This window comes from Neltuma alba, unplaced genomic scaffold (genome assembly GCF_004799145.2).
Source record: "Neltuma alba isolate B1F8T4 unplaced genomic scaffold, ASM479914v2 tig00011672_pilon, whole genome shotgun sequence".
Lineage (NCBI taxonomy): Eukaryota > Viridiplantae > Streptophyta > Magnoliopsida > Fabales > Fabaceae > Neltuma > Neltuma alba.
The window spans coordinates 134,967-148,452 of NW_021636314.1; the positions used below are offsets into that span (position 1 = coordinate 134,967).

At 32.6% G+C, this 13,486-nt stretch overlaps 1 protein-coding gene across 1 annotated transcript; it reads right to left on the minus strand.

Moving 5' to 3' along the window:
• Nucleotides 1-259: 259 nt before the first annotated feature.
• LOC114716499 (probable LRR receptor-like serine/threonine-protein kinase At1g56140) lies at nucleotides 260-11,925 on the minus strand. Its single transcript, XM_028901488.1, is given in 25 exon segments — nucleotides 260-765; nucleotides 1,401-1,551; nucleotides 1,668-1,896; nucleotides 2,017-2,227; nucleotides 2,444-2,562; nucleotides 2,711-2,872; nucleotides 2,978-3,176; nucleotides 4,211-4,587; nucleotides 4,844-4,908; nucleotides 5,558-5,602; nucleotides 6,174-6,206; nucleotides 6,208-6,237; nucleotides 6,348-6,413; nucleotides 6,510-6,581; nucleotides 7,246-7,317; nucleotides 7,433-7,504; nucleotides 7,579-7,650; nucleotides 8,075-8,146; nucleotides 8,230-8,301; nucleotides 8,709-8,780; nucleotides 9,115-9,186; nucleotides 9,811-9,882; nucleotides 10,046-10,117; nucleotides 10,737-10,914; nucleotides 11,796-11,925. Coding segments are annotated over 25 exon segments (3,108 nt in total). The 3' UTR covers nucleotides 260-372.
• Between the last annotated feature and the right edge of the window lie 1,561 nt (nucleotides 11,926-13,486).

The window sequence follows — 13,486 nt, forward strand, 5'->3', positions numbered from 1 at the left end:
TAATTATTGGATGGATTTGACAAGAGGAAAAAGCAATTTTAGCTATTATACTAATGTGGGAGAAGCTTGAAGCCGAGAACCATCTAACAGAATTTTCTCCTACAGTAATTATAAATAATAATATAGAGGTTCTGATACAAACAACACATTCAACAACCAATTGTCATAGTGCCAACACCATTGCCCATCTGCCATGCTGAGATGAGGTCCCAGGTTCAAGCCAACACTGACATGTCTCTATGTTTGCTTGAGTTTGTGTTAAATTAAAAAAAAAAAAAACAAGACACAAGCTTTGAAATCAAAATAGCAGAAGCACAATGTCATTCCCTTGTGTATACCATCCACATGGGCAACCAGGAAATACCATAATTCTTATCTACCTTCACTAAGAATGTGACGAAGCATGGGTTTAGAAGCATCTAGAGGTGATTGGTTTGCAATTGAAGCAGAGACAATGGTGGTACTAGTGGATGAGTTATACTGACTCGTCTCTGATCCCTTTGTGGCCAAGCCAGTCATGAAGCTGTCCTCATCGTCAAATTTCCAGTCCGCCAAGTAACCAGGCCTTGAACTTACAATGCTCACTTCTATATCTCCAGAAAGCATTGCCACAACCCGAGACATTGCTGGCCTTGCCATTGGTGAAGTTTGAGTGCACAGAAGAGATATCCCTACAACTCTTTTAACTTCTTCCTCATTGAAATCTAATGACAGTTTAGGATCTACCAATTCAACTATACAATTATTTTCATGCAGCTGCCAAGCCTGCCGACTCAAACATCATTAAAATTAGTTAAGGAAATATGGGATGAAGTGAAGAAATCATAATTTAAGAATGATGACACATCGAACTCTTCCAAATTAAATGAGATAGTCACAATCTGCATATACTCAATAGTTTCTTCAAAACATGGAAAGTCTAACAAACTACAAAACTCTAGGCCATTTTACAATCATTAACATCATAATAATCTGAGTTAAACCTAAAATATATGCTTCTATAAGATGATAATATTCAAACTAACTTAAAAATGAATACAATAAGATAAAATAACTAAATTCTAGGCTTTTCCATCCCGATAGTATAATACTCATCAATATAGGGGGCAGTTCTTTTCCTGGAAGAGATATTCAGCATTTTTGCTAAATGACTAGTGCCATTTGTAAACAAATGTTATGGTCATTTCCGCTAAAGGTTTTTATTGTTAGAAAGCAAAGAGAAACTTCCTGAAAGGTTTTTTATGGTCATTTATGTCAATTTACAGCAAATTTTTAACTAAACATAACAACATATTTTCTATATAATGAAAACTTACATGTCAAAATAGAGCGTGGAAACAGAAAATGTTTTCATAAACCAAATGCATCTTACTCTTAGGAAACAAAGAGGTAGTACATACCCATTCTAGAAGATAGATCTTCTCCCCTTCCAAGTTTGAATCAGAATTTGGCCTCCCACTAACTATCTCAAGGGCTAACACACCAAAGGAAAATACATCTGCTTTCTCAGTAAGGTGCCCACGCATGGCATACTCCGGAGCAAGATATCCACTATTAATAGTTTATGGTTTATCAAAATAAAAATATGAAAGTATTAGCATAAACAAATAAAACATATGTGAAATTGTATAGCATAAAAGAACATAGAAATTAAGTCATGGAGTTACATTGTCCCAGCTACACGGGTGCTTATATGCGTCTTTTTATCATCGTATAATTTGGCCAAACCAAAATCAGATATTTTAGGGACAAGCTTGTGATCAAGCAGGATATTACTAGCCTTTACATCGCGATGCACAATGCGGAGCCGAGACTCTTCATGAAGATAAGCTAAACCTCTTGCTATGCCCATGCAGATATCATAGCGTGTGGGCCAGTTCAGAGTTAAACAATTTTCTACAACATGGAAGTGACACGCATGCTGAGTTTAATCAACAAGAATAAAAGCAAAGGTATAAAAGCTTTGCCATATACACAGGCTTCCAAACTCATGTAGGAAGTAGAGAATGATCATACCAAATAATGCTTGATCAAGACTCTTATTTTCTAGATACTCATAAACAAGAAGCCTTTTATTTCCTTCAATGCAGCATCCATATAATTTAACAAGATTACGATGTTGCACGGCAGATATAGTGGCAATCTCAGCTATAAACTGGTTCTTTCCTTGATGAGATCCTACAGATAATTGTTTCACAGCAGTTACTCTTCCATCATTAAGTGTTCCCTGGTATTCAAAAGGGAAAGTGGTTATTCTCTTAAATAAATTCTATGGCTTTGGTTTTAGGACTTCTGTAAGTAAAAATTTTTATTCTTCAACAAAGTAGGGCCCTAAACTTTTTTATTTATACATCTGTAACAAGTCTCATCAATAATGTTAATAATGATGAGGCAGTGGCATGCAATGCAATTCTCATTCCAAATCCTTTTACAAAATATTCACCTTATAAACAGGACCAAAACCTCCCTCGCCCAACTTGTTGCCAGGATTGAAGTCATCTGTAGCATTCTTTAACTCAGAATAGCTAAAAGTGTATGGCTTCGTATCAATACCTAAGAGCTCTACAAATTAAACGTGAACAAGATTATGGGTTGAAAAAGAAACTGATAGAGTGTAATCTGTTACTTTGAATATAAACAATTACAGTTAAAAGAGTTGTGTGTGTGTGTGTGTGTAAACAGAAGTTTTTTTTTCTTTTTCTTTTTGTACCTTCATCACCATCTCCATGATGCTTTCTTCTCTGAATAATACAAAAAACCACAAGAAAAGACAGAAGGCTTACTACTCCAATACCAACAACAATTCCCACAATCAAACCAGTTCTGTCCTTTTTCTTGGTTGGAGGTCTGTTGCTGACCGTGGGAATGAAATCTATACAACAAACAAGCAGACCAAATCATAGTCACACATCAAAATTTTATGTTTTGGAAAGTCAGTAACTGAACTTCTGGACTGTTGACTATGGTAAATTTTTACCTGGGCTAGCTCTGATCGCTGAAATCATAGGGCCATATGTACCTTGATCTGGTATGCAACAGGTCCCTTTTCCAGCCCAAAAGAGATGGATCTCTAGATAGTTTTCTGACACATGAGCATGAAAATCCTTTTGGACAGCTCTAAAAGAGGCCCCCCGAGCTTCCCTTTTTATGTTAAAATCTTTCAAAACACGATTCCCCTAGAATCAAATGAGAAAAATGAGAAAGAAGCAATTGGAGGCGAAAACAAGGGGAAACAGGAAAGAGTGGACATTTCAAATAGGAATCATGACTAAAAGTTTTAATGTCAAATATTCATATATCTTTTATAAAAAGTTTAGCAATATTCCTCTAGAATTAAACGATGCAATGTATTAATTAATAAGGCAAAAATATGGGATTAGAATGTGCTGCAATGAGAGCTTGTGGATCTCCTTCACACAGGCTGGCATGAGGATCATCCGGAGAAGGACCTGTTAGACGAGATTCAAGGGTGGATCGAAAAAGATTGGGACGTGTGCATAGCTTGATGTGGACGCAACACAAACAGGGTGGCTGATGCTCTGGCCAAAAGCTCGTTGAATGTTGCTAAGGGCATAAATTTTTGTTCCCCCCCCGATTTTGCTGTTAATTTGGTGATGTCTGATGTAGAGTAGTAGTGCTGATTGTTGGCTATCGGGGAAAAAAAAAAAAAAGAATGTGCTACAATAACTCAAGTATGTAGTGGCTTTGGAAAGGAAACGTCATGCATCACGCTTAGTACAATTTTGATAAGAAAAACTTAAACTGTTATCTGAAAGCCCCTGATACTACTCACACATTTTATTCATTATATTTACAATGTGTTACTTAATGCAAATTTTAGATGAAACATCATTTTTATAAATTTTTGAATGAACATTCTAGATGTCAACAAACAAAGGGAATAAGATTGGATTTCTAATCTTGTTATTGTAGATTTCCTCAACCTCCTCCTAATGTTATTCAAGAATGTGTATTTTTTTACACAATGTTGCATTGTCGCATATACCAAAATTTCAAGGCAAAACAAAATCTGTCCAATTATGTGTATTCAACTAATGATTTGTGGGTTGGACTTTTCCTACACATACTAATCTTCTGCTTGACCTAATCTATAAACAAACAGACAGGCAAGGAGATTCATTAAGAAAGTTAGTGACTTTCTTTTAGACTATTACAGTATAATAATGCCTCTAAAAAACATCATATATACCTGGATATAAATATCAAAAAATCGTCTTCCTAGACTTTTCCATGTAGTAGCGTCTAGAATAGACATTTCTGCAAAATAGAGGGAGATGTTGTAATCCCCATTTTCCAGGCCCAGGCCATAATATCTTAATGAAGAAGGAGAGATCCTGGCAGTCTGGAAGAGCTCTGGGTCTAAAGTATTAGTGAACTGACTAAGCACAGATTTGTTGTATAGAGGATTGTGTGAACCAGTAAATAACCCAACATTGCTAACTGCCCATCTTCTAGTATCAGTAACAAAATAAGTAGCAGCACCAAGTGTCTCCTTCTCACTTTCAAATTTAGTTCCATCTGATGTTGTAATTTGAGGACCAGCACACTTGATAGCAAAGTCATAATCTGCAGCGAAACATTTAATATGGCTATTTTGATCAATGAAAAAAAATTAGTTAGTTTGATTCCTAAGTGACATTATGAGAAAACCGAGCATCTCTAAAGCCCTAGTTTTCCATAGAATGATAAAGAAAAATGAATTCTGAGAAAAATATGAGAAGAAACAACCAAATAGAGTCAAACACTCAAAGATGGTGTTTTGATACTCTTCCTTTGTAGTTTTAATTCCTCCCATGGCAAACTAATCCCTAGAGTTACTTACATCTTCCAGGACCGCGAAAACAGGGAAAATTACGCTGCAAACATTCAAGTCCAGAAGGAAGGCCACTGCAAGAGAAAAGAGTCTATATCAAACCAAAAAACTGCTTTTAAGTTCCAATTAACTATGGCTAGTTGTTATTTAAGTATGAACAAATTAAGGAATTGATTTTAAGTTTGTTTAATGAAAAAGAGCTCTCTAGGCCCTGTTTGGATGATTAGGAAATGTTAAACGTGAAAGTAATGCTTTTTTATAATGTTTATTATATCCTTGTTATTATCACTTAACAACATGAAATGTCCATATTTTACTATGACATCTTAAGTAGGGGCATGAGAATCATTTTTATCTATAAGATCCCTATTTCGTTCTCTTTCCCTTTCCTTTTCCCCCCTCATTTTCTGTACGCAACAATCCCCAAGTGAAAAGGCTTTGGTGGTACCACAAGTGAATTTATAAACTTCCCAATTAGCATAAGAAATTACGAGTCACATGGAATATTTGATTTCCTATGCTTTACTTACCACCAAACTTGAAAATATATAATAAGCCTCTTAAATTACCTCTTTTGATCTAAAGCCTTATAGAGATACACAAGATTTTTTTTTTTAAATTTATCATACCCACTTACATAAAAGACCCTTCAGCAAACAAGACATACATATATGTAGATATATATTGTCATTGTCATCATTAAATAAAAAGCATAATGATCACCTGCTATCTGAATAATTTATTGTCAAGTTGTTGGCAACCAAATTGCTGCATATCATACCCCATAAAAATCACTATGTCAGTTTCACCAGACATACATACATACATACATACATACATACATACATACATACATACATACATACATACATACATACATACATACATACATACATACATACATACATACATACATACATGCATGCATGCATGCATGCATGCATGCATGCATGCATGCATGCATTGAGCAAGCAAATCTTGAAAATATATGAGAGCTTAACCTTAGTAAAGGCATTATAGAATTTTTCATGAAAGCATGAACTCAACTTTAATTTGCTTTAGCAGGGATAAAAAGATATGAATGATTTTTGTTGTATCATAAAAAATCATTGAGAGAGAATGCTATGGCCATAAAATCCATAAAATTAGTGAGTGTAAATACTAAAGAGATTATACGTTATAGAGCTTTGTAATTCTAACCCGCCATCCTAGTTTGTGTGGGGGAGCCTTGCCAGTTATAGTAAAGCAGGGAACTTTTAAAACCAACAGAAAATGAAAATAAGTGGTGGAAAAAGGGAGGGTGGGAAGGAAATGATGATGGTGGTAATAAACTACTTACACTTGTAAATTTGGTTGGTCCGCCCAAAAGGGAGGCCCCTGATAAACTGTTGTAGGACAAGTCTCTGCAAGCATTCATTCAACTTAGTTAAGTAAGTACCTTGTGAATGACATATTATGCTCCTATCTTTTCTGCACTATGATGCTGGAGAGTTCAAATGTCAAGCATACTAACATATTGAGAAGAGACGGGCTTATCTGTGTAGGGATAGTGCCATTGAGTTTGTTGTTTCCAAGAAATCTGAAATTGGAGAAGAAGCAAATGTAATTTAATCCAATCATGAAAGCATGAGAAGAAATCCATAATTTAATTACTTAAGGGTGGCATATATATTACAAGTAAGCTAGTGAACGTAGATTGAAAAATGATCCTGGAATCTGTCCCATGATATTGTTGAAGCTTAAATCCCTGAAAGAACCAACATGCATATATAATTCTCTGGTTTAAAACACAAATACAATTCAGGACCATTGATTATTAGTTGTAGACTTGTAGTAGTAGTAGATATTATAATGATAACTATATGAAGCATAAGATGGATAGTTGTCTCAAACCATGTTCCACCATCTAAATTAGTAAAGAACACAGGTGAACTAGCAAGTTTACCCTGGCTAGTAGCAAAGATATCAAGTTCTAATCCTAAATCACTCAGCTTGATGAATATTTCATTTTGATAGAATTTGCACCAAAAATTGAGGGTTGTCCTTAGTTAAATATCCTCTTATTATATTGTTTTCTGGCTGATAAATTAAAGAAAAATGGCAGCTATGCTTCTACAATTTTGATTACATAATTCAAAAATGCTATAGGCCATTAATAGGGATGATGGCTACAGACCAGGTGCTAGAATTTCATAAAACAAGCAATTACAAAAATAAGTAGATCAAGAGACTAAGAAAGGAAATAATGGAAATAATATGTTAACTTGATAGAAATCATAAAGTTTAATCCCCTAATTTCTAGGACAGCAATGATAACAGCTAGTAGTAAGTAGCTTGTATCTCCAATGGAGATTTAAGTTTATGGATAGTTTATACGTATCTGTAGAGCCACAAAAACAAGTAATACTCACAGCTGTGTCAAACTCTGAAATTCACCAATGTCTGATGGAATTGAATCAGAAATATTGTTATTTCTCAATACTCTGCAAGATTTGTGACCAAATTGTTATGATACATTCTAGAAGGGGAAAAATACAATCATATCTATGTAGTAGACAGATTCTGGATTACTGGGGGAGCCATTGCCTTGAAACTTACAAGACATTCAAAGACTTCAGATTCCTTATAAATGCCAGTGAGGAGCTTCCATTAGATATTTCACTTATTCTCCTACATTTGAGTATCATATAATTAACTCTTGTTAATCCATATAAGGAATAGGAGAAAATAGTGATGGCACTCACAACTCGACAAGAGAAGTCAGATTTCCCAATGATGATGGTATTGGTCCTTCAAAGGAATTACCCTGAAGCCTCCTATCAAAATATACACCAATTGAATCTAGTGAGTGCATAATTTTAGAACAAAATATATAAGAATCAAAACAAGCATTCAAATTTCACATCCTAAAGAATTTTGTGCAAAAATTATTTCAAGTACTTTCATAGAATTCCATGATAAAAAGGAAAACAATACAATCACACAAGTAGTCATCCCAAAGCCATATTTTAATACTAAAAACTCATTGGCTTAGAAGAGCTTCCAACCCTTTGTAAATCCATCAGGGAAAACCCTAAAACTCACAAGGAGAAGAAACTTCTGATTGAAAACTTAAAGCTAGTAAACTTGCAAGTTAGCAATACATACTCAATGCTCGACAAAAATGTCACTTCAAAATGCATAAAAGATTCAACTCCTTAATTATTTTGAAACAAAAGGAAACTGACGATGTAGTCTTACAAGTCTATGAGCTTAGACCAACTTCCTATGAAGTCAGGTATCCTGCCAGTGAGTTCCATGTCTGATGCCCAGCTGGACAAACAAGAAATGTTTTTTCATCACCATGATTCAAGATATCCAAGAAAGAAAAGGAAGGAAAAAATGTGATCTCTTACAATTTCTGCAAGTTTTTGAGATTAGCAAATGTAGGAGGAATTTGACCACTAAGTCCCGAACTAATTAAGTAGCTGCAAAGAAATGTTCAATTGAAATTGATATTGTCTTTTTCTTTATAAAGCAATTTATAACATCTCCTAATCTAACAAAAAATTGACAAATGGGTAATATAATGCATTTGTAAATAAAAGGACTTAATGGTTGACATAATCTGGAACCAACTCAAGAATTTAACTTTTAGGCAAATAAGAAGCACCACTACACTGTTTAAATAGGATAGTTGCGAACCCAGGACTTTATCCAAGGGTGGTAAGTGGTGTTGTCACTAGGGTAATTAGCTATTGATAGTCAACTAAAGGATTAAAATTCATGGATATGAAACAATTTATTCTTTTATGCTCATTGAGGGGCTTATGCAATTTGGTCTTAACAAAACAAAAAAAAAAAAAGTAGATGCACATACTGCAATGGAACTTACAGTTGTTGCAATTTCACCAGATTTCCTAGCTCAAATGGAATAGAACCTGAGAAGCTGTTTGATGCAAGACTCCTGGATAGTTAAAAATAATTAATTGGCTCTTAAATAGTATTACCATGATATATTTTTCACAAAAATCATAAATGTTATGGAACAGAACGGCTTTTAAATTAAGCTGCATAGTTATTGATTAATATTGTTCTCTATCAATTCGAGATGTTAACAAAACCCATTTGAAGGGAAAAGCAAAGAAGAAAACAATACTACTTCAGAATAATATGATACAATGAGAATATGCTGGAAAAACAAGTTGCCATTTAAATTACTTGTAGCAAAAAAAAAAAAAAACACATATACAAGAGGGTGAAAGGAAATAGTTGCATGCAAGGGAAAGCGGATAACTTACAATGATATTAACTCAGTAAGATTTCCCAGTTCCTTCGGAATCTCTCCTGATAAAGAATTGATGCCAAAGGACCTAAATGATATTAAAGTGAAATTTCCTGAGTATGTACATTAAAGTATAACATGCAAGTCCAGAATTCTCCTTATTTGAGACAGAGAAATGATTCATTTTGAATAAATTTATATACCATGATATCAATCTGAATGGTTTGAATTTTTTTTTCTGATTTAAATTTAAATTCTTGTTTTTTGAAAAAAATACTCCCTGGAATCCTATATATTAGTAACAAAGTAACTACATAAATCAAAACATTGGTTAAAAGCATCAGGTGCATAAGAGATGTAATTTTTTCAAATATGTCCTTATTTATGAAGATGATGATTGAAAGAGATAGCAAGTGGAAAAAGAGATGAGAAATGGTGAGCAGAAAAAAGAGATGAAAAAGAAACGTATAATTATTGCAAATAAAAATAGAAAATATGCATTAGATTTTTAGGGAAACACAAATTGTTTATTTATATATTATTATATTATATAGGAGCAATAATGGTACTTGAGAGAAATCTTACTTGTATATATAAGGCCAGGGGAAGTATTAGTAACATACAAGTATAAACTATCTAAAATAACTGAACAGCATAAATTTGTTCGAATAGATCGTTCCAAGAAGCATTTATATTAACTAATAGGCCTTACATGTACTGCATACTAGTTAGATTTCCAATGGCTAGAGGTAGAGAACCCGTCAAGTAATTCTGCCGGATGTCCCTGCTTGCAATTATTTGATGGAGGAAACTTTAGCATGCTAAGAAATTAATACAGTAAAATTAATCCATTGATTTTAAAAGAAAAAAATCAAAATCAAAATCCTTTTCTAGGATTTTTTGGAGGAAAAACCCAGCTTGGAAAATTGAGGAGTAAACAAGCATACAAATTGGTGAGGTGAGTCAGTGTCCATAGCTCTTCTGGGATTTCCCCAACAACATCCAATGCATAAACCCTCCTGATGCCATAAAAATGAAAGAACCAAGCTATGTATCAATAAATCAAGTTAGGAAAGTTAAAACAGAGATTGAACTTGGAAGTAAAGTATCCACTAGTATTTAGAAGTTCTTTTAACTTGAAAATGTTAAAAAATGAGCAATATCTCTCTGTCTGCAGCATTAGTTTTTTTACAAAAAAAAAAAAGTTAAATAACAATGTTGCTCATTTCTTAACACTTTTTCAAAGCAATATTGCTGAGCCGGAAAAAATATTCTGAATACCCATCATTGCTTTGTGAATACTACCTTTAATTGAGACAAAAACTATTAATTAGATCGTTAATATAAAAGCTACTTCACTAATTTGAGTAGATTAAAAAAGTTTGTTAAGTTAGTTATTTGTAACAAATATGAATTGAATTCTATTCTTTTTAATCATGAATACCCTTGGATAGAAACCCTTTTAATATATATGATCGATAAGAATATTTTTTAGAATGAATTATAAATTAGGAAGACAATGAATTAAGATCTTATATTCAGAATCAAATACAATTTCCAACTAGCTTTTATATTAATTTTATATTACGAGTAGGAAAAGGCGAGTAATAAAGAAAACAGTGAAGGTAGAGAGTGTACAGTGCAGTAATGTGGCAGGTGGTGCCGCCGGAGCAGTCGCATTTGATGAATGGATTTAAGGAGTCAATGGTGGTGGTACTGTCGACGGCTCTTCCGCTGCACGGCTCACCGCTGATGTTCCACACATTTGGTAATGCCAATATCCCCCATTTCTCGAATATTCTATTCACACTCCTCGCTACATATACAATAACAATAGAATGTTCCAATTTTGAATATGCCACAAAAAAATTTCCTATTAAGCTTCGCATTCTTCCGAGCTCCAAAGAGCACAATGATGAAAAGGTAAAGAGAATCTATCATTTTAATTAACTGCTAATTAACTTCGACCATAAATATTAAGGATTTTTAATTATGTGCTTGTTGGATAAAAAACATAATTACCATGAAATAATACAATCGATACTACTCCTCCGGTCTTAAATATAAGACTCTTATATTAGTGTATATATGGGTCTTATATTTAGAATCGAAGGAGTATATATCAATAATCTGCTTCTATCTATAAATAGTAGTATAAGATAGATTAAATTGATCTTACAATTGGCACACTACTCATGCTTATACACCACTTGGAAGAGGGTGTTCACATCCACACCATTAATTGTTAATAATTAATCATAATGTCCTTATTAATAACAGTTAGACTTTTCATTGATGATGAGAAGGGTTATTATCATGTTATTGGAGAGGCTTGTTGAGAGTTATACAAATTCTTACAGTTTAGCATTTTTCCCAAAAAATACAAGTAAAAGTACTCATGTGAAATTTTGTTTAAAAAAATTATAGTAATTTAATCATCTTATCATCCAAACAAGTCATATAATAAGAAAAAAAACTCCTGTTTAAAAACCAGATTTTTCTGAAAAATAAAAAAAAAATCATTCTGGGTATTGTTAGACAATACCATATTATTTGATTTTTTTTTCTTAACTGAAAAAGTTCAGCAGCATCCTTCGTCAACATCTCTAACAGTTATTCCTATATGAATGAATACTCACTTTGGGGGGATATCAGATCCACAAACAGACGAGAGAGAGAGGCATAAATATAAAATACCTTCAGAAGGATCGGTAGTAAGGTTTTGATCTTGTGATGATACAGTAATCAAGCAGCTGAAGAACACACAAACAGCAGAAGCAATTGCAAAGGCCATCACTGGCCAAGAAGAAGAAGAAGAAGAACCCATATGAAACTGATCGATGATGCAAATAAAACTAAAGATGAATATATAAATATATATATTGAGGATTTTGCAGTATGAAGAGCCATACATGCATATGCATGTATAAAAATATAAAATGTTGCATCATGTAAGATACATTTATTATATGATATTGGGTTTGTTTGAGTTGAGAAAATATGTGATATTTAATTAGATGGTTCAAAGATTTTATGAGAAGTCACAGCTATACATATTTCGCAGAAATTTTGTATTTGATTAAAATTAAAAAAGGAGATTATTATTTTATTATTTTTAAATTTTATTACATCTTTTTTATGTCGTTAATTTTATATTTTTCATTTACCGCATCTGATTATTGTTTGAAGCTGCTTAAAGAAACTTCTCAAATAATCAGGCATACGCCTGCCATTTTCAAAAATTTGAACATACTTTTTATTTCTTTATCTTTGGCAAAAATAATTAAATATTGACATCTATTTAAATTTTAAAACTATAGTAAATAAAATTTCTCTCCAAGCATCCAGTTTTGTATAAATTGAAATTGAAAGGAATATAACTTTTTTGATAATATATGATGAGAAGTGAAAGGGACATAGCTCAATAAATGCTTCACGAGTTTTTTAATAATTGTTTTTAACAATTTTCAAATGTGAATGATGTATTGAGCCAGAAGAAAAAAGTGATCCTACATGTTTTAAATTCGAAAGTGATTATATTCAAGAAAAGACAAAATGGAAAATTAATCATTTAATTCACTTCAGTCGCTACACTTTAAAATTTTATTATTATCTCCTTTGTGGGGTCAGCATCCAGAAGTTAAAAGTCAACGAAAGGTTTCCGTCCAGAGATCGTTATCTGCCTCCCTGAGAGTTGAGACTCTCAAATAAAAATTTATAAGTTTGACAATTCAAATGGCTTATGTTTCGACTTTCTCAATGATAACTTTAAATATATACTGCAATCTTTAATATACAAGAGTTAGCTGATTAATCTAAATAAATTAAAAAAAAATTATTTGAATTAGTTATTTGTAATAAATAGGTGTTGTCTTTCTTAAAATACTTTTACTAATTATGTATATTAGCTAGAATTATTATTTAATGAACCATATAATATGTGCAACTACTACAAAAATTATCTTAAAAAATAGATAAATATGAGTGACAAAATATATTAAAATCTTATATTTAGGATCAAATTAAATATTAAATTAACTATTATATTAAGAATAGGAGTTAGTATGTACACACACGTATCATAGTCCAATGTCCTATTCATGCGTTATGCATACGTGATGTTTACGTAGCCATTGCTTGGATTAGAAAACAAGAAAAAAAGAATTAGGATAAACTACAAATTAATAAAAACAGTTTCAATATTTCACCCTATATATGTGGAGAGACACACACACGTACGTAAGTATTCCTTGATAATTTAGTATTCGTCTTCAAAAACTTATAGGGAAAATCACAAATAAAGACCCCCTAATTATCAAAATTATGTAGAGGTCACCTGAATAAGTAAAGATTATCATAAGGGTCCCAGTCCCATATTGCAAATATGA